This window comes from Oryzias melastigma, linkage group LG7, assembly GCF_002922805.2.
Source record: "Oryzias melastigma strain HK-1 linkage group LG7, ASM292280v2, whole genome shotgun sequence".
NCBI lineage: Eukaryota > Metazoa > Chordata > Actinopteri > Beloniformes > Adrianichthyidae > Oryzias > Oryzias melastigma.
Window position 1 is genome coordinate 11,616,562 of NC_050518.1, and position 27,887 is coordinate 11,644,448.

At 38.6% G+C, this 27,887-nt stretch overlaps 2 protein-coding genes across 2 annotated transcripts; both read right to left on the reverse strand.

Moving 5' to 3' along the window:
* Positions 1-3,632: 3,632 nt before the first annotated feature.
* Positions 3,633-7,257, reverse strand: aar2 (AAR2 splicing factor). The gene is made up of 3 exons (XM_024294134.2): positions 6,134-7,257; positions 5,826-6,055; positions 3,633-3,900 (listed from the first exon to the last, which is right to left on the reverse strand). Exons 1-3 carry the CDS (start codon positions 6,894-6,896, stop codon positions 3,733-3,735), a joined length of 1,161 nt encoding a protein of 386 aa, XP_024149902.1. The 5' UTR covers positions 6,897-7,257; the 3' UTR covers positions 3,633-3,732.
* A 3,790-nt stretch (positions 7,258-11,047) lies between these two features.
* On the reverse strand, positions 11,048-24,966 carry prpf6 (PRP6 pre-mRNA processing factor 6 homolog (S. cerevisiae)). The gene is made up of 21 exons (XM_024292982.1): positions 24,779-24,966; positions 24,200-24,362; positions 24,001-24,119; positions 23,779-23,857; positions 22,129-22,305; positions 21,498-21,626; positions 21,320-21,414; positions 20,671-20,827; positions 20,358-20,520; positions 18,904-19,022; positions 18,343-18,561; positions 15,272-15,394; positions 15,030-15,151; positions 14,741-14,879; positions 14,529-14,648; positions 13,068-13,244; positions 12,854-12,987; positions 12,515-12,606; positions 12,082-12,196; positions 11,829-11,955; positions 11,048-11,735 (listed from the first exon to the last, which is right to left on the reverse strand). The coding sequence occupies exons 1-21, from the start codon at positions 24,964-24,966 to the stop codon at positions 11,583-11,585; spliced, it is 2,910 nt and encodes a 969-aa protein (XP_024148750.1). The 3' UTR covers positions 11,048-11,582.
* Between the last annotated feature and the right edge of the window lie 2,921 nt (positions 24,967-27,887).

Below are 27,887 nucleotides of genomic sequence, written 5' to 3' on the forward strand. Positions count from 1 at the left end.
GAGAACCGTCTAAAAATACATTGGAAATCAGTGAATTATTCAAAAGCGAAAGTGCAGGTGGCTGAGATTGAGCAGGAACAAAGCAGAGAGAAGCACAGAAAAACTGAGGAGAGAGGAAAAAAACAGAAAAACAGAAGAAAGCATGAATGAGCTAAATACCCAGCGGTGAACAGTGAGGGGTGAATGTATTCATCCTCCTCAAGGCGCAGTCTGAAAAGCTCCGTCTGCCGCAGGGTTTCCCTCTTACCCTTCCTTTCAGAGCTCCAACCATTCAGCAGGTTCTCCCTTGGGTGCGGGGGGCTACCAGCGGGAGCTCGCCGGTGCACAAACACACTGATGTTCTATAAAGAAAAAAGCGGTAAAGCAAAGCCAAGAAAGAAAGCAATACAGGGAGATTGTGTGGGTTTGGAGTGCAGCGGTATTCGATCCGTGCTGCTGTGACCATGTCTGCCAGAGTTCAAGCTCTGAGCGCCACGGCCAAAGACAACACAAATGGAAGCCGGAGATCAGTCATCTGATGGGCAAGAGGAATGAAATATATCAGATGGTCCGAGAATGAGGAGAAACTAAACAGAGAGGTCTTTAGAGTGGTTTGTTTAAAGCAGGCTTGATTCAAAGTGACACCCCCCCACACACACTCCTGTTTTGATAAGCTCCTGAGGATGACATTCACTGCAGAGCTTGATGATGGGGACACATGGAAGTGGAGGTGATCTTTGCAGTTTCTGTGTGCAAGTCAAAGCTTCTCATCTGAAAGCTTTAGCTGCTTGAAATGGGACTTTATTGGCCAGCTGTGGGCTCTTTACGTGGAACACGAGCAGCCAGGCAGACATGCCTGACGGCCGGACCTCAAAGGTCCGCCGTCTTGTTTTTAGCTTCTGCCTTTAATCACTTCAGCAGATCACCGTAACAGAGCGCATTGTTCACACACATTTCTAGGAGAGCTTTTTTTTTTTTTTGAAGCCCTGCCTGTAGCACCCCACAACCCGCCCCATCCATATGTCTGAGCACAAGAACTCCAAACTCACGCACACACACGGCCCATGAAAGTGTACACGTGCCTGACTCACATTTAGGTCGTGCGAGTCAAACATGTGAAGCTCCACTGTTACTGCGGCAGGAGGGGGATTACAGAGGAATCACACCCCGACCATCAACACATTCTTGTTTATGAGATGGACGGAACTGCCAGATTGAAAAAAGGAAAAGGACTTAGAAAGTAGCAGCTGGGGACAGCTGTGTGTGAACAGGAAACAGAATCGACTCCACAAATGCACTAAAGCAAACGTGATGCCTATGAAGACGTTTAAATGAAAATGTTTCTTGCAGCATTTTTCTCATGATGGAGGACATTTTTAAGCATATAATTACGTTTTAATAAAGAGAGAACTTAAAGTGGGATTGGAAGATTTAATTATGAAAGTTGGAATTAAAAAGTCACAAGTCTTTTAGCAGTTGGGCTCCTGTATGCCAGTGTTGACCTTTAGGCCAGTGAAGAGACCCCAGACGCTGATGGCGGTTTAGATGGACCATGTCGGACCAAAGACCCGGCAGGAGAACAGGCGGACGAAGGACAGTACAATGTGTGGAATGCGGATAAACAAAACGTCATTGAATTTACAGTAAAGGCCGGGATTTGGTTGTGATTAGCTTTGAGGAAAGCATGCCACCCCTGATGTAAGGAATGATTGAGTAGACACCAGATGAGGTGAAGTAGATCGTTCTTATTGAAATAGCACCAAAGCTTCACTTCTGAGTAGTTCTTTTGTCAAAATAGCATAAAGCCTCTAGCAGTGGCGTGGATGCTACAGATGGTGCACCATGAGGCCAGCTCCGCTCCTTTCCAATGCATACACTTGCAGACAAACAGATCCATAATGGAGAGCGTAAAGAGAGGGATGATGGGAAATGACAGAAGGCTTACTCCGCACCAACTCCTGCCACTCTGCAGAAACTATGTCATAAAAACAACACCTTTTTTTACTGTAGCTAAAAATGACATATCATAAATAAAAGACCACTGGGAACGTTTTTAAGATAAATCAAAAGATGATCGGAGTTAAACTGCATCTGGATATGTTGACTTTTATCATAAAAGTTTTGGAAAAAAAATAAAAGCGTTAAAGTGTGTTAACAAATCTATCAGATACCTTAATATATCACTAAAAAAATGAATTGACATCAAACATCACCCTAAGGGAAAGTTTTTAACACAAATAGCTCAAATAAATGAATAAATCAACAGAGTTGCAGATCCATAAAAAACAGAATAAGCTCAAACTTAAACATAAATGATGGCATGAGAATCAAGGAGTAAACAGCAGAAAACCAGGTCACTAGAAGTGAGTTTAAACTAAAAAAAATGATTATAGAATTATAATAAAGACATAAGTGACATTTTTTTAACCTATAAAGAGTCAAAATAGGCTGGTTCATAAATAGATGAGTGAATCTGTTCCCCCATAATTAAAATCCATCTTTGTTTAGTGGAACAGAAATTAAAATCAAAAACAGGAAATGTTGGCTAAAAAGAAGTGACACGTGTGTTTACACACATTTCATAACCTCCATCTTCTGATGAGAGGAGGATGAGAGCATCACAGAGAAACACGGGCTCCTGTGTTTATCCTGGAGTAGCCGGCAAACTTTTCTGGAAACAGTGATCACACACAGAGTTGGAGAAAGCCCCGCCATGACTGACAGCGCCTGCGAGGACTTTGAGGCGCTGCACAATCAAGCGCAGAGCAGAGCTTTTCCCGGATCACTTCCTGGCATTACTGCACCAAAAGAAATATGAGCGAGCAGCAGAAAACGGTTGCCATAGCAAGCAGGAAAGCAAAGGAGTGTCTCTGGAAGTGCTGGGCTGGACGCTGCAGAGAAATCACTGAGTCGTCTGATGATTTGCTGCACTCTGTCATTTCTGGAGGACATCCAAACACCTCACTAGTGTTGTTTGTTAGTTTAGGTTGACAGAAAACTTGATTTTATTTTCATTAAATTAAGTGCTTATAACAATTAGTTTATTTTATCTTTAGCTGATGCTCCTGAAGTCCTAAAATACTTTTTTTCTTTTAAATATTTTCAAAAAGGGGAAAAAAATAAAATTTTAGGCATCCATCGGACTCACACAAGACCAAAAATACAAAGATGCGTTCATTGTTTCTCTGCTTTAGCATTGCAATCTAGTTTATCACAACCTCATCCGACTTGTGGGATGAAAACAACCTTTGTGAGAGGGCATCTAAATCTGCATCAACAGACCTGGAGTGTGTTGACTCACGTAATTGCATTAGTCGGCTCTTGGCCTTTCACAGCAGCTTTAAGTGGCTCAAGGAGCCGCATGCCAAAGAGGTTGAGCGGAAAACAACTGAACTAAATAAAGAAATTAAAAGATCGATAAAGACTTTTCAGGAAAAGCCAATTTTCTGTGCCCATTATTGACAGAACCAGCACACCCTCCCAGTGATAACCTTCACTCTGAAAACCAAAAAGTGTCTGTTTCCTGCAAGTGGACATGTGGTCACTGCAAAGCTACTGCAGGGAAAGCACTGCACTGCCATCTAGTGGAGAAGAGAGACACAGCAGCTTCAAATGCATTTTTTAAGATGAATTTAAAAGACAGAATTCAAAAGTTGTTTCAATTATTTTTTTAATCGAGTGAGCTTTTGTGTTAAAGATGAGATCAAAGCAAACATATGAAATGACAAATCATATGATCCACTGAGGATATTGTCAGTCCACTGTGACTCCTTCAGGGAGTTCCACCACCACAGGATCACAGTCGTCCAGGTCTGCGTCAAAATCCCACCGGAACTTCTTGGTCAGGTGGGCTTTGAACTTCTCGGCTTTCTTCCGTAATGTGGCATCCATGCCGGGCCCAGAGGCAAACTGGAAAAAGTCCTGAAACAAAAGACATCTTTTAATGTTAGGATTTGCTCAAAGAAGCTGAAAATCTTATAGTAAGAAACTAGAGTTGAAAAAATGATTTATTTCAACTGTTTAAATGGTTAAAGTAGCTTATTAAAACAAAATATAAATGTTAAACATGTGGAAAAGGTACATTAATGCTCAAAAACTATTAATAAAAATGGTAATGAGTGAAGCTGATAGATGGAAAATGGATCAAAGTGGAAACTGTTGACAAAAAGTGTAAAATAGGGTTCCTACAAGGCTCTTCAAGTTAAATTTAAGACTTTAAGATCTTTTTAAGGCCATGCATATAAAAAATTAAGATCAATTTCACAGTCGATCTCCCATTTTATAAATGATTTCCCATTGTTTTAATTTATTCACATTTTATGATCAAAACTGTAGCTTCTTTTCTTGTTGTTTATAGTTTGTGCCGCGATGCTTTTAGTGCTCTTCTTATTTCAAACCGGCTGTGGACATTTAGCGTGTTGGTGCATAATAACTAGTTCTCCCATTGTTTATTTACATCATTTGATTAAAATAATCGTCGTCAAAAAAAATTATTTTTGACATGAAATGTAAAACTGAGAAATTTGAAGCAGCCCAATTTTTATGGCTCAGACATCAAACTCAAGACTTTTTAAGACCGAACCCTGATAAAAGCACAGATTATATGCAATTTTTGACCAGTTAATTATTAATAGAATAATATTTAACTATGAGTGCCACCTTTTAAGACCCCCTCCGAGCATCTTTTGACCTATTTTCAAATCGTTCCCAGTGGTCTTTTAGTTATGATTATGCAGTTTTTAGCCAAAATCTAAAAACATGTGTTGCTTTCTAGAACATAGTCTCTGCAGAGCAGCAGGAGTTCACTAGAGATTCATTAGAATAGATTAGATTAGATATGGTTTATTTCAAGCAATCGTTGATCATACAATCAATCATAGACGTTTACATCCATAAAGACATGTCAAACATTGGATAACTCCACATTAAGAGATTGCCTGAAAGGGAGTGGGAGAAACCGAATTTATATAATCCCACCCCAGCTCGACTTTACCATTTCCATCATTATCCGGTTCGATTCAAAATTCTGAGTTGTGATTGGAACTGTCTTCCCATCATCCCTTTGTTTACAAGCTTAACCACTAGCTTACAGACGCCCAATCTAACATTACCGGTGCAACTAAATGGTGAGCAATATTGGAGTTATCCAGCCATAAAGTTTTGACCCAGATGAAGAAAATGTAGACATTTAGATGGATAGCTGGATCTATTTGTCTGTGAGCGACGGTGTCGCCATGGAGCGAAGCAGGGAGCGTAGTACTTTATACGCAACAATTATGAGCTTTTCAAACAGCATTTTTTTTTTGACTGCTCCAGATTCACGATAATTTTAATAAATGAAAAACACTCAGAGATGCAATTGAATCTTTATTTTCTATATATACGATCTCAATCGTGAGAAAAATGCTTCAAAAACATGTTAAAGCACAACTTTCATTGGAGTTGGTCTTTTAGTTTTTGGTGAGTAATTTTAATGTGAAACATAAATGTTTATAATGGTTAAAAAATGTCTTAATGCTCACTCACTAGAGTATTATCCTAATACTTGGCGAAAATGAAATACCGACATCACACCACTATCATTATCACATATTAACTAAGATTTATTAACATAAAAATAATGATTGCATTGACTAGTTTCCACGACTCTCAGTTTAAAACTGAACCCTATGTTGCACCATTGAATGTGGCTTTTACCCTGAAAATTAAACCAAAACAAGAATCCCTTTAAAACAAAATCAATTAATTGATTTAATGAATTATTATTGCTTTACACAGCAGCAGTTGATCTAATCCAGATGATGGGGATTTATTTTTAATCTAGCCCTAATAAATGTAAAGAGTACCTGCAGAGTAGTGGTCAGGAAGTTGTTCTGCGACACAATGTCAACAAAGAAGTCTGGTGGGATTTCTCCAAGCTGGTGGTAGAGTACAGTGATGAGCCCCACATACAGTTCTCTGCGCTTCTTCATGGCCTCCTCAGCGCGACACAGGAGAGCCAGGATCTGCTTCCAGTGCTCAAAGCCTTCGTACACATTTCCAAGCAAGAAACACACAAATGCAAACTGCAGCTCACCTGAAAGAGATCAACAAGGTCTGCTATTCATTCATCTGATGTCTTTTTGTGTCTTTATCTTCTAATTTCAATACATACCAAGCAGGTTGAGGGGTTCCTCCTTGTAGTTCTTCTCCAGCACAGCCTCCAGGGCGTAGCTCAGGTCCATGCTGCATTTGGTGATCTCAGCCGGAGTTGCCCCAGGAGGGTAGGTCTTCTTGGGTATCGTGGAGAAGCGCAGCTCCGTTCCTTCCCTCTGCTTCATCTTGGGGAGTCTGTCGAGTCCCTCTTTCATGCTCTGACATGCAGTGTCATTCCTTGGCTGCTCTGCCCGGTCTTTGGTGTGTCTGAGCTGCAGCTCAGGAATAACATCGCAGAAGGCGCACACTCGCCCAGAGAGAGGCTGCAGGTTCTCAGCCAGATCCTCACTGATCCGGTCTGTGAGGGACACCCACTTCCTCATCACCTCATAAGGGTAAGGCCCCAAGTAAGGATCCAGGTCCTGCAGAGTTTCTCGAATCCGAGTAACCTCCTCTTCGTTCTTGGAGGCTGAAAAGTCCAGGTCTTCTTCTTTAGGGTCCCAGTTAGCGAGAAGGATTTCTCTGGGTTTGAGGGTGAGGAACAGGCCTGTTTTAGGGCCAACCTCTCCTCCACTGTTTGGAGAGCTAACGGAGCAGTAATGGAGGAAGTGAAGGCCCGGGGGGATCATCTTAACTCCTCGAAAACGAGGACCAACCTGCCAGCTTTTGCAATCTATCCCAAGCTCTGTACCACGAGGGACACCGAGCAGCACCAGCGTGGCTCCTTCCTCAAACAGCCTCCGAGCAACATCTGGATCCATGTCCACAGAGTTGCTAGCCATGTTGGCTTTTAAGTTAACAATTTTGACCAAAAACAACTCAATTTATGCTTTAAATTGCCTCAGTTTGGTCTTAATATTTCAAAGGAGTTTACCCAAAGCGTCCGACGCTGAAGCTGTTTTACTAGAGGAATGTTCTAAGAGGAACAAAAACGCATAAACGCCACTGTATTTGTTACGAAACGAAACATTGTAAAACATAATAATAACAATTCCGACTAAGATATGTTCCTACTTTATGCTAACATGCAAAGAACAAAGCCAGGTCACGTTATTGTTCCGATTCGTAGGAAATTCGTTTGACGGATTCCAGGCTGTAAACACGGGCGGACGCTGCGTAACACGCTATTTTGCTCGGGCGGAAACATTATTTTTAAAGAAGCGTTCCACTCTTTGGACTTTCCTTTTACACGGTAACAACAAAACCAATAATTTTCCCACTAATAAAAATAATAATAAATATCCAGTAATTTATTAAATGCAATTACAATATAAAAAGACAGGACATATATGGATAATGTCAATATGGCATACAAAAAACAAGCACATTAAAATGCTACAAAGGATAAAAATGTGCATATTTTAGAGAACATCTGAATGCAGTGTGGATACTTATTTAGCTTATCTTGGGTTATTATGAAACAATTCCATATAGCAAAGAGGAATGCTGACATGCAGTGGATAGAGGTTTTTAATCACAAAATACTGAGAACTTGACAACAGTTAAAAAAAAAACAAAAAAAAAACTACAAATTGAGCCTTTTTTTGTCCAGATTGGGAGAACCTTCTGGAAATTTGAGTGCAGAGAGTAGCACAGGTCCTATGGGGACCAAAGCCATGCTATTTGTCAGAGGGTTAAGAAACACTTTGGAGTTTTTCCCAACATGTAATTAATGCCTTTATGATTTTGATCAGCCATTTCCTCCCTTTCCTCCCTTGTATTCTTTGGGCAGATGAACAAGATGCTTTCTTTCCCTAAAATAAAAAAAATAAACAAATAGAGATTAGTTAATATTTATTATTATTAATATTGTTATTATTTTGTGTGCTTAAAATATATCATACCTTTTTTCTCACTATACGACCGCAGTTTTGAATGATGAGCTGCTCCATGTTTTCTACTGGCTTTTTCAGGTCGGACAGCTTCTTGCCGCTCTTCAGACAGAGGACCTGCTGTGTGTTATTATATATGGACACCAGGATGCGATGTGGCTGCCATGAGATGACAGGAAAATGAAGATAACAGCACATAAAAACCTTAAAAATAAAAAAAAGCAAGTATTTTGATAGACAAAAAGTGACTTGTCAAATTAAACAAAAATGTCATATCAGGTTTTAAGAAATGACAGGTTTTTTTGTTTTATTTCACTTTTGTTTTAGTTTTTATGTAGTTTTATTCTTTATATCCTTTCTTTATCTAAAAAAAATGTTTCTTTAATTTTTCCACATTTGTTATTTACTTAATGCTTTTGGTGTCTTTGATTTTCATGTGATTTCCATAAAACTACATCTAAGGCCTCAATGCTCACCTTTGCAGAAGGACAGGGATCTCTCCCTTTGGATGAGTTGTGAGAACCAGTCAAATTCTGAAAAACATTATTCATCAAAAGATATATTTTCATAAATTGAGAAAATCCATTTTTAGACTTTTCTTGTTGTGTGATGTAGAACAGACACTGGAGGGCAGTCTCCAACCATATATTCCTTCATGACTCTTGCTTTTTTAAACATCAGCTGCAAGTAAAAGGCTGTTGAATATGAATAAACATTGAAATTCTCTCTTTCCTGTCAGTTGAGTGTCATACCAGATTCTGCAGCTGAACGAAGATGACTTCCCTGTAGAAGCCCACTATGTCTTTATAGCTACATCTGCTTTTGACAGAAGAATTGGCCAACAGGAGAACCACCAGGACACTGCGGAGTAGAGTTCCGGTCAGACACTACATGAAGGAAAGAGAAGAAAGAGATGTAGAAGTGCCTTAAATACAGGCCAGTGGACACTCATAACCCTTTGACTCCTGGGCATCTTTGCATCACATGACAGAAACAGACTTTAGCATAGAAATTAGTCTTTGGCCATAAATCCAAGTTTTGGAAATTATTTTTAAAAATATAATATTCTCACAAATGCCATATCATTTTTAAAAAGGTGACACAGTAACTGGCTGGTGGGTTTTTAATCATCCTCACCAGCACGATTAAGAATAGACCTCAGTGTGATGTTTTTGAGGTAAAACTTAAAATAACTAAATATTCACAAGTCTTAAAAGTCAAGAAGTCTTTAAGGTCAAGATTCAACTCAGGTTTTAAATCCCTGCCACTGAAACTTAAGTTTAAGTCGCAATCTCACCAAAAGAACCAGTAAAAATGCCTGTCTTTGGAACCGTGCGTGCGTAAATACGCACCACTGCGCTTACCATTTATCATGCTCTTCGGCAGGATCCTCAGACGAGTAAACCCATATCTGACAGTGACTTGCAGATTCTTGGAATTAACGCTCCAGCTGCGCTCATTATAACCGAATCCTTTTGGTTCCTCTCGGTAATGTCTGCACACTTTCTCAGGTGCAGAGGTCAGAGCTGCTGCGGAGTCACGGCCGACGCGGCGCTGCGTGTTTCCAGCATCACCCACGAGGCTGCTGCTGCTCAATTTCCTCCCCGTCATGGACTACTGACGCTGGGTTTAGGATTTCACCAAATTCCAGTCGGATCAGGTCGAGGAAACTCCTGCAATCAATCATCCAACTTCATGCTTTCGGTTTCGTTTGGAAGATGTGACACTAAAAGAAGAGCGTGTCTTCTCATCATAAGATCTTCTAATAATTATAGTAATAAGTTACATTTGAAATGTCCTAGTTTATGGTTAAATGATAAAAAAAATCTGTGATTTAGAAAAAAAAATGTGAGAAACATCCAACATTTAATAAATCAGTGAAACCACAATTTACAACAATAAACAAAGATGGGAACCAACTGCAGAGGAGTGGAGCAGAACTCCTCAGAAAGAGGTCCAGCGGGACATTTCCTACAATGAGAGCATTTATTCCCCCATAATCTGCCATTTTATTCAGACATTTGAAAACACAATGTAATCGGTTAACAGTAGGACGCTTTACAAGCATTAAATATTCAAAAAGTAACACTAATTCAGTTGGAAAAAATACTTTTTATTTTGCATTTTGTTGCTAATCATGTGGAACAAATAAATACTAATAAAAAACTAAATGCATTTTTCCTGTTTTTTAATGTTAAAATTATTCTATAGCTGACCCAGCCACGCTTCATCTTCGGTGCCCTTGCATGTGGAAGGAGGTTTTCACTCACAATGTGATACATGACCCCATTCATTCTTTAATTTACACAGATTCTCTTGCTGAAAAACAGCCCAAACCATGAGGTTTCCACCCCCATGCTATAGGTATGATGGTCTTTGGATGCATTTCTCCTCCAGAAAATGACGAATACAGTTCTTATCACAAAGTTCTATTTTGGTTTTGTCTGACCATAGGACATTCTCCCGATTTCCTTCTGGATCATCCAAATGCTCTCTAGGAACTTTAGACAGACCTGCACATGTACTGGTTTTAGCAGGGGGACACGTCTGACACTGCAGGATTTTAGTCTTTAGTGTGTTACTGATGGTAGCCTTTGTGAGTTTGGTTCCAGCTCTCAGCTCTCTGGGATTTTTGCTCACCCTTCCTGTGATCATGTTGACCTCACACGATGAGATCTTGCAGGTAATCCCAGATGGAGAGAGATTATCAGAGGTCTTGTAAGTTTTCCATTTCCTAATAATTGATCCTACAGTTGATTTCTTCACACCGAGCTGCAGATTCAGTCTTCCCAGCCTGGTGCAGGTCAACTGTTTTGTTTCTGGTGTCCTTTGACAGCTCTTCGGTCTTGGTCATAGTGGAGTTTGTCAGGTTGAGGTTGTGGACAGGTGTCTTTTATAAAAAAGATAACAAATTCAAACAGGTGTGATTAACACAGCTAACAAGGAGAGGACAGAGAATCCTGTTACAGAACAGGTTACAGTTCTGTGAGTCTTCATGAATTAACTGTATTTAGATACAGAAGTTTTTCATGTCAGAGTTCTGAAAACGTCGGTGTAACTGATTATCTAAAACACTACAAGAAAGAAAAATACCTAAAAAATGAATTCACATTTCTGTTTATTTATTTTTTTCCTTGAGAATTCATAAGTTTGAAGACACTTCTAAACTGGCTGAACTTTCATGCCAAGAACAAATACAGAAACATTCAGGTAAAGAGTAGAACTAAAGAGAGACAAATGAAACAATTTGTTTATTTTTGTGGGGGAGGGATTATATCCAGTATGACGTAGAAAAGAGAAAAAAAAATAATCTAGCATGATGCTTTATAATAGCAGATGTTTGAGATGCTTCGGAAGAGACGGCAAAACCTCACAGAAGAATCGCCAAAGAAAGTTACATCAGAGACCAGAAGAAGTTCTTAAAAAAAGGAAAAGTTGTATTTTTCTCCCCTTTTTTTAATTCAATTTAAAACTTGACGTTATAAACTTCCTGTGAGCTCAGATGCGTTTTTCCTTAAATGATAACATTTGTGTGTGGCAAGTTTTGGTGGAGCACAATCAAGTCTGTAGCTGCTCTCCGCTCTGCCGGTGACTGCCAGAGTCCTCCAGGTGGTTTCAGTCCACACTTCCCAAATTTCAGAACGTGTTCTTGATCTTGCTGGCTACCTGCTCCAAGATCTCTCCTGTTTTCTTCTGCCAGTTCAGGACATGTTTGGACTCGGCACACCACAGCTCTCCATGGCGGGGCTCCGCATTCTCGCAGCGCTTTCGCACTTCCTCTTGCTGCTCCTGACAGACACAGAAATAACGCCGAAACTGTTGTTGCCACGCAGATGTGATCGTTGATAAAAAGTCGTACAAGTCGAGACATCAGATCCATACCTGGGTGCCATGCTGCAGCTCAAACTTGTAGAAGAGAGCCCAAGCATCGCCCAGGTCAGGCTCGATCTTCACGGTTCTGAGGAACCACTCTCTGGATTTAGTAATCTTACGCTCACTCCAGAACAACCTAACACACACAAACAGAAGTTGAGGAACTAAAATTGCAAAACAATCTTGTATCTAAAGAATAACCACAGTAAAAAAATCAGAATCGGGTTTATTCGTCAAAAAGGGTGTAAAGATGGATTCATACTTGGCTACAGCGAGCAGCACGTGAGGATCATGTTCACACTTTTTCAAAGCGTCAACGCTCTTGGTCTTCCTCTGAGGCCTGGCTTCCAGGAACACGGCCTCAGCCCACAGGATGCCTTCGGGGGAGGAAAAGAAAATAAACCAGACAGGGCAAAGTATTGAAAAAACTTTTTTAAGGAGTAAACTTCTGCAACTTTTATCCCAAATTCCAACATGACTCAACTTCTTATTTTATTCTATAAAAGTTAGTCTTTTTTTAAATCCTTTAAAGTATCCCATAACATCATGCATATTTGAGGATTTAGTAGTAGGATTTGCTGGGGGTGTTTGTTGTTTGTCATTTGGAATTAAGCACAGAATAGAATAGAAAAATCAAAAATACAAATTGAATGACTATAATTTACAGTTTAAAATAGCCTCCACTCGTCTCTCACCAGAGTTTGGACATTCCTGCAGGGCTTTGGCCATGAGTGTGTTGGCTATGTTCTTCAATCCGGAGCGATACTCCAGCCTGACCGACTCCAACCTGATGAATACACACATTTAGATCATGGAATAACAGAAATTTGGCATGTTTAATTCTACAATTGCGCAGCGATTTAATTCAAACACCAAAGATGAAGATCTTGATGGATTTCTGGGAGAAAATTGATTAGAAAGTAATGTGAGTGGGTTGTTAAATTCAACGTCTTGCTTCTGTAACCTTTTTTTTGCGCCTTATAACACGGAGCACCATAAGGTGCGGTATTTTCCTATAATAATTCAAATCTCACCACAGCTCGGCACACTGTGGGTTTTTCAGCCGAGCCTTCTCCAGGATGGCTCTGGCTCTCGTCAGCTGTCCGATTCGCTCTTCAAGACGAGACAGCAGCAACCACAGCGCCACCGAGTGCGGACACTTTTTTAACTACGGAAACAGAAAAGTTCCTTATCACTCAAAGAGGTCATCCACCAGTAGTCCAAATGGTGTTTTTTCTTCCCCCTCACCCCTTGGTTATAGGCCTCTCTAGCCTTGTCCATGTTCTCACACTGCTCCTCGATCTGACCTCGCATCATCCAAAGTTTGGGGAAGTCCTCATAATGTTTCAGCGCCTCAGTGCACAGATCCTGAGCAGCTTCTATGTTTCCCAACACCCACTCCAGCTTCACGGATTTCATAAAAACCTGCAGGGGAAAAAAAGTTCAAATGTTTTTCACACAGCACAGTAATCTTATACAGAATGATACAGGTTTATACAGTTGGATATTTGCTATGAAGCCATAAAAGAATATTTTAAACTTCTACTGCAGTCCCAACATACAATGGATCATACACAGCTGTTTATACACCAGTCTGGTGCACAAAAACACCTATAAGAGCTACAATTAAACTCATTTATGTTCATCAGAAAAACATATTTTTGAGTCTTGTTAAAAAAAAAACAACCTGGAAATGTTAAAACCTCTGTATACGATAAAGAAAAATATGTCACAAAAGATATTAGAGTCAAAATCGACATTTAAAAAGAACAGTTTAAAAACGGCAAAACCTTTAAGTGCTTTAACCAAAAAGGAATCAAATATCTACTGAGACAATTTAGATTTGACTTTATTTCAGCTCAAGAATCAGCATCTATAACCAGGCATATAACCACAAATTTGTATTATCTATTTTTTTTTTTATTAAAACAGCTTTACTAAAACATTGTCCCACATTTAAACTTGTTGAGTCTCTACAGATTTTACACTTGTGGATTGTTGTTTCCAGCCTTGAGAAGTGAGACATCCCATCCCACTTTGTAGGATTGTAGCCTAAAAGATAAACAGTTTCATCAACCCCACAAAGCTGTCCGATCTGACAGGAAGATCAGCGCAGCCGTCACCAGAGTAGATTCTCCTAGGTTGCATCTCTCAGCGCACAATAGAGATAATAGACGGGAGTGCAGCCAGATAAAGATCGGCGGTGACAGTTGACATGCTTTTCTGAAAGCATCTGTCAAACTGAGTGGAGATGACGGCTTAACTGACACTCCGCCGGTCTGGACAGAATTTGTAAAGAAGACTGAGACAATGGTCTTTTAGTTCATTATCAAACAGTAGGTTTCTGACATGAAAAAAAATACAACATTAAAGCCAAATCAATCAGGACTCATGTTAGATTAAAAAGAATTATTCATAGTATCCTTGTGACCAGCTTCAGCTAATTTAATAATAAAATGTTCAATCAAAATCTGAATTCTGAAATGGCTAAGCCTCCAACTTCTTGTTTTAACACATTCCAAAGTCTGAATCCAAACCAAATTCTATTTATAGCCTAAAAAATATTTATATTTAGGGCCCAAATTTTAATCATTCTGCCTCATTGGAGCCAAAATGTTATTCCCAGGAGAACTGCTGCCTCCAACATTCTGATTATCACCAAAAAGTCCTAAAAAGGGAACAAAAGTGAGCAAAAACAAACACACTCACCCTGGCTGTGGGGGCACTGCTGCGAGCTTTAGCCAGCAGTCGACGGGCTCTTTCATACTCGTTGTTCTCAGACTCCAGTTTAACTGCAGCAAGCCAAATCTCTTCACTGTTTGGGTTGGCCTAAAATGAACAATGAATACACGGGCTTTATTGACCAGAACCAAAGATACATTTTTTGAGCTTAAATGAGTCTAAAGTTTGCAGGAGTTCACCTGAAAGGCCAGAGCGAGGATGCTTCGAGCTGCTGGGACGTCGCCGGCCAACCACTTGGACTTGGCGCCCATCAGCCACAGGACCTCAGCTTTGGGACAGTGAGCCACGGCTCTCTGCAGCAGCGCCTCCAAAGACTCCCTGAGTCACACAGGGAGAAGTTAGAAAAACATAAAAATGAGTTTGATAGAGGGGGTTATAGGATCTAATGCAATTAGAGGAAATGAAGCAAAGACGATAAGCTAATAAAGCATGACTGAAGCTTTAAAGTATGTTCAGAAAAAGACTGACCTGGTGCCGTGGTTCTTCTCAAAGTAGGCAGCTCGGAGCCAGACGCTTTTCTTACTGGGGAACACCTGAAGGGCGTGGGCGTAGATGGCTCGGGCACACTCCAGAGCTCCATGAGCCACACACTGGAGCACAAAAAGCACAAGCCTTTAATTACCCCATTCTTTTAATTAGTGAGATAATTATGATACAGTGTGTAGTGATCCGACTCGTCCTGTGCCCTGAAACTCCTCTGAGCAACTTACACTGTCAGCATCCTCCATCCATGTGTGTTTACGGTCCTCCTCTTCAATGCCGATGCCGATGACTGCCCTTATCACAGCCTGACAAGTGGCCACGCTGCCCGCCTTATCACACTCCTCAGCATCCTGCAGCACACATTCAAACCAACGAGAAACCCGGACTGATAAGATGGGAGAAAACCAGGAAGACGTTTGTGAAAAATAAACATTTTAACACACCAAAGAAGTGCAGTTGAAAACTGGAAAAGTTGCATTTCCTGTGATAATGCTAGTATGAATGTTTGTTGCTGAATGTGGTCGCTTAAGATGCTGAAGTAATGAGTAATGTCCTGAACATTTTGATACCAATATTGCATAAAAGTGAACAAAGAATATAAATAAATTTCTTGAGGAGAAGAAATTGCAAAAATTGTGCAAAAATGTAAAACATGTAAAAGGTATGAATACCAAAAACACAAGCATGAATGTCCTAAACATGCTTTGATATCAAACTTGCATTATTTGCAGAAAGTGCATAAATAATTAGAAGAATTTCTTGAAAAAAAAAAAAAATTGAGTAAAATTTGAAAATGCGTAAAAGGTATGAATAGTGCTGGGCGATTTGAAAAAAATTGTAGATCATGATATAAATTAGTTTACAGCACAATAACAATATATATCACGATATACCACAATAAAGTATATTTCAGTTATTCTGTGAAAACAAATTGACAAAAATGTCATTACTTACTTTTGACTAGTTTTTCAAGTAACTTGTAACTGAATCATCAAAAAAATGAGAAACATTTTTTAACAGTTTCTAGAAAACACATTTTTGCACAAAAGTTTAGCAATAAAAATAAACAAATAAAACAACAGATATGAATTTTCTATTTTAAAAAAAAGAAAAGAAAATTGCAAAAATTGCGTAAAATTAAAAAAAAAATAAACTAAAATTTGTTAATACCAAAAGTACAAGCATGCATGTCCTGAATTTTCTGAATGTTTTGATACCAATATTGCATAGGTTAGAAAGGACATTTCTATGGAGCTGAAAAATCACATAAATTGCCAAAAAAATTAAAATGAGTAAAAAATGTGATTACCAAAAGTAGAAGCAGGAATGTCCTGAACTTGCTGAAAGTTTTGATGACAAGATTGTTTAAGTTTTCTGCACAAAGGTTTTGAAGGAGTTAAAGAATTTCCAATTAATTTATAATAGGGCTTAAAAAAAATAAAAATGTAATAAATGAAAGTCCTAAAAACTGTAAAATCTATCGATACCAAAAGTACAAGCAGTAATGTCCACAATGAGCTGAATGTTTGATACCATAGTTTCTGGAAATCGCTCAAAATGCGATTACATTTTTACGCACCGAAAATAAAACGGAAAGGAGAATCACTATTGTGTGAATCCAAAAGGGAGTCTCAAATAGTGATGAATGGAAGTAGAGGTGACATGATGAGTGGCATTAACCTCATCACGCTGTGTGCTGTTAATCACCTTGAATGGAATAAAAACAGTAAAGATTTGTTTTCTCCAACTGGAAATTCATTACACATGAAGGGTTAAAACAATTAACAAAACACACCAAAAACACGATCATTTATGAACAACTATTGAAATAACTGTTTCAATCACCAGCTGTTGCAAGATCAAGCCTGACAAAGAATCATAACATGAACTTTGGATGTCTGAAATATATTTCCCAACAGCTGTTTTCCTGGTATACTACTTTAACAACATATAGTAAAATATACTAAAATAAAGGTATCTTACCAACTGTTCATGCCTGTGATGACTATGTTTTACATATAAGGTTAAAATGTTTTATAGGATGAAAGTTGCTGTCATGAGCTCTCATGTTTGGATAATAAACAGCTTCATTTCTTAGGAATAAGAAAAAAAATTAAGATTAGAATTTGAAATGTGGCTCAAAGCTGCAGAACAGTTCCAAAATAAGACACTCCCTACAGAAAATCCTTAGATGAACCCCTAGTTACTAATTAACATGTATGTGAAGATGCACAGGTTAAAGATCAGATTTTTATAAATAAAAACTTCTCAGAACAAAGAAACTATTCTATAGGACTTGAAGCATCTGAATTCATTTCAGTTTTTTCTTGGTTGTCTGTCTGCATCAATACTACCTCATTACAGAACTCACTAGAATCGGTCATAAAACCTTGATTCTAACACACTTATTCAGTCTCTATTTGCATTGACTTTGCCAGAGTTTGTAAAAAAAACTCCAAGGAAGGTAGTCAAAGGCAAAATAAACAGATAAACGGTGCAAAGGGGGATTTCTGTGAGCGCCTGTTATTGCAAAAGAACTGAACTGTAATAAAGGAAATGTCAGTCACAGTTCTGGCTTGTTTTGTGTTGCATCTAAATGAAGCAACAGGACGGTTGCCAAAATGCTGGCATGATAGGAAAGTTGGCAACACATGAGACATCGTTTACTCCTTCCAAGGTTTTTTAGGCTCAGTCACAACAGCTTTATCAGACATAGGAACACGTAGTCTCAAGTGTGATGACGGATTAACGGTAATCAAAGCTGTGACTTCTGATCATACAGGTTAAGGAAAGCATAAAGTACCAAATTTCTAATCTGAATTTAACCCATTTAATAAGAGTAAATCAAGAAAGTGACTCAACATTTCCTCTGTCAGATATTCCATCTATCTGAAGTCAAACAGATTATATGTGTATATTTAATCTCTGTCCACTCTAACTCTACTAGCAATATTTTTTAAAATAAAAAAACAGTAAAAAAGTGAGTTTAAAAGCGTTCAGAACTGGGGTGCATTTGGAAACATTTATGCCATTCATAAATGTATATTTCATTATTTGCAAAATTATAAAATTACCTGTATTTTATAACATCAACATGATTTAAAAACTTATTTTCTTTCATTCAAAACAAAACAAGAAAAAAAGTTAGCAAAAAGGAACATAGTTTAAACTCTTTAATTAAATTAAAATGAGACATTTTTAGCATTAGCTGGACTTTTAACATTAAAATCATAAGTTGTAATGGTTTATGACTACTAAACCAGACAGAAGAAAATGACCCAGTTAGATCAGAACTAACCTGAATCCATTGATCTCTATTGATTTCCACACCGTTGGCCCGCAGTGACGTAATGGCTCTGTCAATGATCTTCTCCACCATCTGAGTGTTGCCGTTGGCCTCCTCCAGCTTGGCAGCCGTGATCCAAATGTGGCGGTCCGTGGGGATGTTCTCTCTGGCTTTGTTCAGGACGCGACGGGCGTTCTCGTAAGTTTCTAAACGGGCCAGTGCCAGCCACAGCTGCAGGAAGAGGAACAGTTGGGTGGTAATGGTCTTTGCTGCAGGGAACCGTGTGACTATCAGTCCAACATACCACAATGATAAATGGGATATATGCAGCTGCTGGAGAAAATATGTGATTTTTTTGGAATTACTTGGTTTCCTGGACACTCAATTGTGTTCAATAAATCATGAAAACATAAAAACATAAAATAGTGTGATTTAAGCCGGCCAAGTTTTCACCATTGTTGTTACTGAGATAAAAAAAAAATGTATTATGTCTCCGTTTCGTACAGAAATTGAGGTACTCCCAAAGGGTTCACATACTTTCTCTTGCACTTTTTTAAGCATAAAAGATAATACCTCCACACTTGTCGGGCAGCACTCCACAGCTCTGCTGAGCATGATCCTGGCATCCTCTGGTTCCTCCAGCTCTACAGCTGCCTTCCACAGTCGCACTGACTTGGACACATTCTCCAGGGCTACATGGGGAACAGCAAAGTAGCTGCATTTTATCAACACTTTTTGTAGCTCAAACGGCTGATTATAAAAAATAAATAAATATTTTGATTAGTGCTGTCAATTGATTGGAAAAAAAATTATGAGATTAATCACACTTTTGGAACAGGCCAGAAAGAAAAATGTTCCTTCCTTTATATAGTCTGAAATGCTTAACTTTATAAAGTGTTAACTCAAATGTCCCAGAAGTGCAATTTGTGAGCACAAACAACAGTAAGATGAGCAGAACTGTAAAGACTTTTATGTCTGTAATATTACTCAAAATAAAAACTCCAAGGTACTGACAAACGGGCATAAGAAACAAACATTGTATTTCTGCACTTTGAATAATGTTAAGATGAACTTCTATTGTGGTCCAGGTAAATACCTGATTCTGATTGGCTGCTGGGTGTGAATGCGCAACTTAAAAGGAAGTTCCAATCACAGAGCCCAAATGTTCTATATTTCTGCGCAGGCTTCTTCAAAACAAACATTTGCATCATCATCGGGACAATAGAAAACGGTAAGAGGTGAACTTTCTTTCTGAACTGATGCTTTATTTACTCCATCGTGACGATCAGCTTATAGATCGCTTTGCTCTGCTGCTGCAGACGAGTTCTGTGCCGCTTCAGCTGGCTCTTCGGCATGTTACCACGTTACCAAATCTGTATTTTTGTTGTGTCACTGGATCTGTATCAAACAACACTCAGATCAGAGCATCAATAATCTGTGTTTTTAACACAATCAAAAGCTTTTACAAGCGAGCAAAGAAATGTTCACCCGTTTGATAACAGCAACAATCAAAAGAAAGAACTCGTTCAACAGCATTATTTGGCTGTGTATTAGCAGTAACGTTTAATAGTGTCGGGTGGGAGGGGGGAAAGCTGTGAAAAGTTAGAAAGTAAAGCAGCACAGAGGCATCTGAACATGTAGAGACGCAGAGGGCTCTTCTTTAGAGGAAGATCCGATCCATCTCTGTCAGCAGAGTATGCTGCTTTGTGCGTGCTTGTGTATGCAAGCATGAAGTGGGGCATTGACACCGCGGTAAAATACAGTTCCTGGTCTTGACGGGAAGCCAAGAACACAGCTGCCAAAAGTAATTCTGATGAATTTTTTTTTAGAATCTTATCCTAATATGCCCAAACAGAAATGATCTTTTAGGAAACAAAGAAAAAACTCAGCGAGTTTTGACCAGGAAGGAGAATGATCCGTCTTGCACACAATTTAAAAACATGTGCAGACAGGAGAGAAGTAATGCAGACCCGCTACTCGAGTAGCTCTAATTTGGCTTCATTAGAATCAATATTTGAGAAGCGTACCCTTCCTGAGAACCCGCTTCTTGGCTCGGATGTCCGTCTCCAGCTCGGCAGCTCGGATGTAGATGCGGACGGACTGTGGCATGTGACGGACAGCCTGCGCTACAACAGCTTTGGCCGTGTCTCCAGGCTGGAGCCGAGCCGCCTCCAGCCACACATCTTCACTCTGGTTGTGAAGCACAAGGTGGAGGTTAAAATCTTGAATAATTAACAAGAAAACTGAAATGCTTGTTAGTTCTGTTTACATTTTTAGAAACCGCTACAAGGTGAAATATCTTTATTCAAAAATTAAACAAATGAATAACCTCTAATTTACCTTTGGACACATCTCCGTGCCTTTCATAATCAGGTTCCTCGCCACCTGCAGTTTGCCAGTGACCTCTTCCAGCCTGGCAGAAGCAATCCAGGCAGGCGGATGATGGGGGTTGGTCTCCCTCACTGACTTGAGCAGCAAGCGAGCCTTCTTGATGTCACTGGACCCAAAGAATTGGACACAAATTTTTAAACACAGACAATCTCAACAATTTCCCAAACTCTTTTAATTGCTGAGCTACACAAATATGAAAGCTATTTTCCCAACTTTTAATAATAAAAAAAGGACAGTATTGGGGAAGTCTTTTGATTCGATCCTCCCCACTTTCTTTCACACAAAAACCCAGATTCCTCACAAAGGAGGAGAAGATGGAGCTGGAGAATGTGGTGAATCTGTATCAAGTGCTGCTGTATTTGGTGCCCCTCTGCTTCTAAAACTGGAGTGTCAAGATCCAGGCCTCAAGAGCCAGCCTCCAGCTAGTTTTCCAGAAATCTTTCCTTACACGTTTAAGCCAATAAGGAGCTTCAATGGTAGATTAGTTGGAAAACATGTAGGACACCGACTTCTAGAAGAAGTTTGACTTTAAACAAGCTGATGTGATGCTTATTTTGTTTTTGTGCAAGAACATCTAATGGGGCCCCACTGCTGTTACCTGATATCTCCTCCATACGTGGGGATCATGGAGTTAAGATCTGTAAGGTATCCTTTAGGATCCACCACAGTCTGCCCGCTGACAGAATCAGACACCTGGAAAGCAAAAGTCAGACACAACAGAACAATCATCGAAATTGCTGCAGAACAGAAGGAGGTTAAAGTGAAAGAAAGCTTACCTGACTGAGCCTCATATCCATGAGAGTGTTCCTGGCCTGACCGATTTTCCTCATATCCAGTTCTCCTGTTCCAGGTGTCATCAGACCAGGGGTCATGCTCCCGGGGTAAGGTGTGTTCAGGCCTCCCAGCTAGTGCAGACAGGAAATCATGTTAGAAGAGAAGGAGCATTATAGTTGGTGGGGATTGGATTTCAGCACTTTATAAAACACAGTCCAATATCTCATTACAGTTCCCTTATGACTGTAAATCATATAAGATGAAATAACTGTTAATGTGTGAAAGGGCTTTACTTAAAAGAGGTAAACTGACAAATGGCTTTCAGAAATTAGAGGGGCAGCATATAAATATCAATCAAATCTTATATTTAAGAAGAAAAAAAGCATTTTTTTACAGCCTGGATTTAAAACAGCAGACAGTTTTACAGCACTACAATAAACTAATTCCATTTAACCATCAGCTTATGGCTGCTGTACAGGAGTTACAAGGTTGCAAAAAAACAATTAAAAACACTTGGCAGTTGCTAAGACTATTTTAGATAAGGCTTCCTGACCCCTGCTGGACTAAACTAAAACTGCAACATGATGCTTGTTTATCAGTGGATCTAGTTGGGTTTAATGCATTTTTACTGACTCCTTGCAAAGGATCGACGGAGGAGTGGTTCTCTCCGCTCTGCAGGTGCTTGGAGAAGAAGCTATCGGGGACAGGCGTGAGTTTCTCATGGCGGGGGTTCCTTTGACGCTTGTTCCTCGCGTCTCCAACTTCAGGGATGCTCAACCACTCCTCCTCTGACACCTCCGCCAACTTCCTCTACAAAGGCAGAAATGTGAAAATATAGATGAATTATTCCTATCAATTCTAATTATTCACATATGGAACACTGCAGTACATTAGGGGAAGCAAGTTCAGTTTAATACATTTTAAAGAGTCTAAGAAAAATAAAACTATTGTTAAAAGCACAGTCATATGCAGCTTAATATAAAAAATAAATAGCTAATAATTACTGCAGATTAGAGCTGGGTGTTGTTAGATACTTTTTATGCACTGACTGAATTGACCCAAACCCCCCATTAAGGTGTGATGGATAAATACAACAGAAAAAAATGATACAACCGGAATTAAAACTTGTATTTTTTAAATGTAATGATACAGTGTAAATGCAATTTTATCAGCAGCATCCTCGTAACTTCAGAGCTGATCGCTGATTATTTAGCAAAGTGTCTTGGTGCATGGGAACAACCCCTGATAATAAATCCATATTTTGAGTCTGGCTTTGTCAGTTAAATGCAAGTTTCTTTTTCTCTGAAGTTAAAGACTATGTACTGTGTTCTCCCTCGCTCTGCATAAAGAAGCATCTTGACATGCTTCAAGCGTGAGTTATGGAAAGATCAATGGAGAGAATCTTGTAGTTTTCTAAAGAAAAATGTTCAGGATCAGATAGTAAATTACATAGAAAGAAACTACATAGAAATAATAAGTGATGTATTCTTTCTGTGCGGCTCAAGAATGATTTAGCCAATGCCAGTGGGCTAATACAGGCAGCATAATTGATTCAGGTTATCTTTTGCAAGCCTCACATATATTAAGTTATACTGTGTGAACTGATATGTTGTGTTGATAACATATAGTTCATTTTTTGCTATTTTGTTTAGTGGTTTAAGGAACAGATATGCCCGTGAAAAGATTTAACACTTTGAAAAAATGTATTGAATTTATATTAAATGATATTTCTTACATTTCTGTGTCAAAAAAGTATTGTTCAGGAACCAATAAAGAATTTGGGTTTCTGGTATTGGCATCCAAATCTAAGCTTTTTGGGGAATGTTGCTCCCTCTATCCTGGACAATTTACTGATTCAGAAATTAAATATTAAAAATATTAACAATTGCCCTAAACCCAGCTCTTTGCATTATTGTAAACATTTTAAAATTTCTAAGAATAGTTTCAACACTGGACCGCTGACGTTACATTTGCTTTACTTTAGCTCAAAGAGCTGAAGAACCCTACAACGCAAAGGTAGAAAATAAAACAATATTGGCTGATTTTCTTTTAAATAAGATTCCGTCAAAGCAGTTTTGGGGTCTTTTTTTTACCTTGTCAAAGTAAGTTCTTTTTCTTACAGCAAAAACAAAATTTAAGAGGATAATCTGACTGTTTAACAAGACAAATGAATTCTAGGGTAAATCTAACTTGCTGATAGCCTTAACAGACAAAACCAGACACTTGATTTTCCACTTCATCAAAAGTAAAAAAAAAAAAAAAATTGATGTGCAGATGTTGTACCTTCAGATCTGAAAATTGTTGCTGGATTTTAGGTCTCTCCATACGATACTTTTCAATTTCTTCCTTTTCTCTTAGCTCTCTGAAAAAGCGAAGAAAACATTTGATTCCGGACACAAACTTTAAACTCCCAACAGTGTATAATAAGAATGCTCTGCGCATTGTTAAGAATGGATTTCTTCCTTTAATTCATCACATGAAATACACAGAATTTTAGATAGGAACCTTCTTTCTTTGCGTCTTTCATCCATCCTCTTGTCCAGGGCTGCGTATATAGCATCTGCTTCCTCGTCATCTTTTTCATAGGGCCCACTGGAGAATAAGCTACCTGCATAACCATTAAACTACAAAACAACAGAGATGGTGTTAAAAACAAAACACAGCACAGCATGTAAAGTCGCTGTCAAACTATCTATACAAGGACCTCATCATAGTTGGTGTCATTAAGATCTTCATCGTCATCATCCTGATTCTTTTTCATTTGGTCTCCCACGGTTCTTTTCCCCGGGGGAGCATGTCTGTCATCCACTGGGTCATTGGCATCACGAGCAGGACCAATATCAGACCGGGTGGTGAAACCAGTGGCACTAGAAGGAAATTTTCATTCAAACGTTACTGAAATGAACCCTGCAGAAGGAAGGAGCTAATGATTTTAAATAGATTTAAACAAACGTTAGAGCAACTTAGCATTATCATTGCTTTTTTTTCTAATTAAAATAAATAACGCTGGCCTGTTAAATGGGAAACTTCAAAAAGAGAGAAAAATGTGCCTAGTGGAAAATAAAAATGACCTCTTATATCAGGCTAACATTTATGCTAGCATTCAAAAATGTCTGTGTTTTATGCCACAAAATAAAATAAAAACATTAGCACAATAGTTTAAAATTGTGAATTGTAATATCGTAACTATGAGGGTATAATAGAAGTCACAAAACTTTACTAAAACAGTCGGCTGCCTGGTAGTGCGCAGAGATAGCATAGCTACTAGCATGGGTTAGCTTACCCTCTGCCGAGACCGGGCACGTATCCCAGCGGAGCAGGCATGCCCAGGAACGGCTTCTTCTTTTTCCCCATGAGCGGGGAGGCCAGGGGTATTATGGGAGCCCCACCGCCGGCTGCCGCAGCCCCGGCGCCTCCCGCTGATGTTTTGGAGACAATTTTGGTCCCTTGTTTAGCTGCAGTGGTAGCCATCGTTGCTCTCACGACGAGGCGGATCACTGGCGGATGAACAACAGTACGACTTCCGTTCCCATCAAAACACCGGGCTTCTGGAAATATCCGTTCCGTTTTTGTAACAGCGCCCCTATAGGTAAGCCTCGTTATTATTATTTTTTTAATAAATTTTTTTTTTTTTCGCTGATTTTCTGGTGTTGATATACTGAATTTAATTAACAGGTCAGTGGTAATTGACTTTAAACGTTGTATCGAGTTATTGATCGTGTTTTTCGAAAGTGCAAGTTTTGTTTATGATTGCCACAAGAGGGCGCAAAAGTCCAAATTAGGATGGTGTGCAACATTAATGTTTTATAGAAAAACACACAAATAAGAAAAAAAATGTAAATATAAAATAGAGTTCAAGCAAGTATATTAAACATTATAGTCCACAAAGTGAATTTTCAAAGTATTTGAGTAAGATTTGATGGAGGAATAGCCTACATAAGAAAAATATCAGTGAGAACTGCAAAAGAACAAAAAAGATGCTGATTGAGTAGTGGAAATTCTGAATAAGATTAACTTAAAATATTAGAACATTTGTTATTAAATTAACAAATGCCAATTAAAACTCTACACATAAGATACACAAGTATTTGAATTAGACAATTTGACAGAAGCAAATTAAACTAAGATCAATAAAAAGCACAATTTGTGATTTGTTAAATGGGTTAAAAGGTTAAAAACTCTAAAGTTATATGAATGTTGCAACATGTAACATGTTAACATGTAAGCGCTTAATAAATCTTAATTGAGATAACTTGGATGTTGCATGAACTCTGATGGTGCACACAGTTACATTTTTTGCACTCATATCCGTCCATCCATCCATCCATCCCATTCATTTTCAGAACCTGCTGTATCCATGGGGTTGCTGGAGCCAACCCAGCTGCTGTTGGGTGAAGGCAGAGAACACCTTGAGCAGGTCACACGTTTGTTGCAGGGTCACACAATCACACACACTTAGGGGCGATTTAGAGTCACCAACTAATGTATGAAGAATGTTTTTGGACTGTAGAAGGAAACCAGAATCCCCAGAGAAAACCCACCCATGGACAGAGAAAATCTATTAATTCCAATTAATTTTCATTGTTTACTTGTGGTTATCCTTAACTTTTCCAAAAACTGATTTCATGATTGCTTTGATGTGAGTTTGTTTGTGTCTTGCAAATCAAACTGCATGCCTTGTCTTGCCATTTGGGAATCATAAATCCTGCTCCAGCTGCCTCTGACTGTTGTTTTAAGCCCTCAGACCAAGAGTGAGCATTTGCAGAGTTATGGAGGTGCGTTAATACACATTGCTATTTCAACAAATTCAAAGAGAAAATCTATCATACACTAAGGCTTTTTAGCAAGAGATGCTGCCTTATTTCCATTAAAATAGACAAAAATCTTCACCTGTTATGTTAATGCTTGTATTATATATTAGTGTTAAAAAAAATCTGTATAATATTTTACTTTTATTTTATCTATTGACGTTTTTCTCTTTCCTCCACAACTCTTGTCATCAAAAAATGCAGGAAAATACAACATAGACTGAACAATTAAACTTATTTAAGAAAATGAAAATAGAGAAGACCGTTCTCTTTTAAAAGGTGGTTCTGTAGTCAGTGAGCCCGCTGACTCAACACATTTGTGTTATACCACTGTCAGCTTGTCATTAAGATCAGGTATCAAACATTATTACTGAAAACCATGTACATTATCCATGTAATAGTCAAAGATGAGACTTCAATAAAGTAATTACACTCTAACATGACATTTCTGGGTTTCATCCCATGAGACGAGTTGAGACCATACATCAATTAGTTTCAATCCCATGAACTTCACTCATCCAAAGTCTGAGCCTTGGCTTGAGCCTTTTCATTTTTCTTCATTTGCATCAGCTGAAGGGCAGACATTATTTCACTCCTGGGAGAAGATGTTGTGATGAAAATGGCCTGTCAGACCAACTCAGAGATATATTGCTCACACATTGAAGGCCTTAGCTTAGCACAAACCCAGCAGCTTCACTTTACTGTCTTGTAATCACTGAAATAATTGATTCAATTGGACGATAAGGTCGCTGGGACTGCACGGGCACATCAACGTTCTGAGCAAGCTTAAAGAAAGTAACAAAAGCAGGTTACATTACCAAGGATGGAAAACTGATCATGGTAAGTTGTAAAAGTGATGAATAATTCATTAACATTTTTAGCATGTCCTGAGAATGAGGAAGAAACAGACATATTACAGAGTATTTTTGTGCAACTGCCTTTCAAAGTGGTCCAATTAGATATAATATTTTATTTTGGACATATGCTTTGAAAAAAAAAATTGGTCAAGATGAACAAAATAAAAAAAAAAATATTTGAAAAGGATTGAGAACAAGTAAAATCCTTATATATGTTAAAATTCATTTTAACAATGATCTGATTCAATATTTGTGGTTGCCACTTTGATTCACTTTCATTTTGGTTCCATTTGAACAATACGATTAGATCCAAATCACTGACTTTAAATCGATCCAGGAGATCTTTACTAAAAAATCAACCAAAAACGTTTACATTTTAGTTTCATAAAGTTCAACCCACTGTTGTTTTTCCACATCAAAATAATACAATTATTAGAACATTCTACCAATCTGCACGGTCACATATCTTTGCTAAATTCAAAGTGTTTCCTCATATTGGATTGTAATGATTGTTGGATCATTTATTTGTTGTCATCACGTGTGTGTTGTCCTCTGTAATGGCATTTGGTTGTTGTTATGTTACAGTAAAATAAACCAACTGTACCTCAATCCAAAATGTATTTTCCAAAATCAGTTTGATTATTTAATGGTATATTTAATGAAGACTGATTGATCTGGTTGGATTGTTGGAATAGAAATTGATTAATTGTTACACCCCTGATATAAA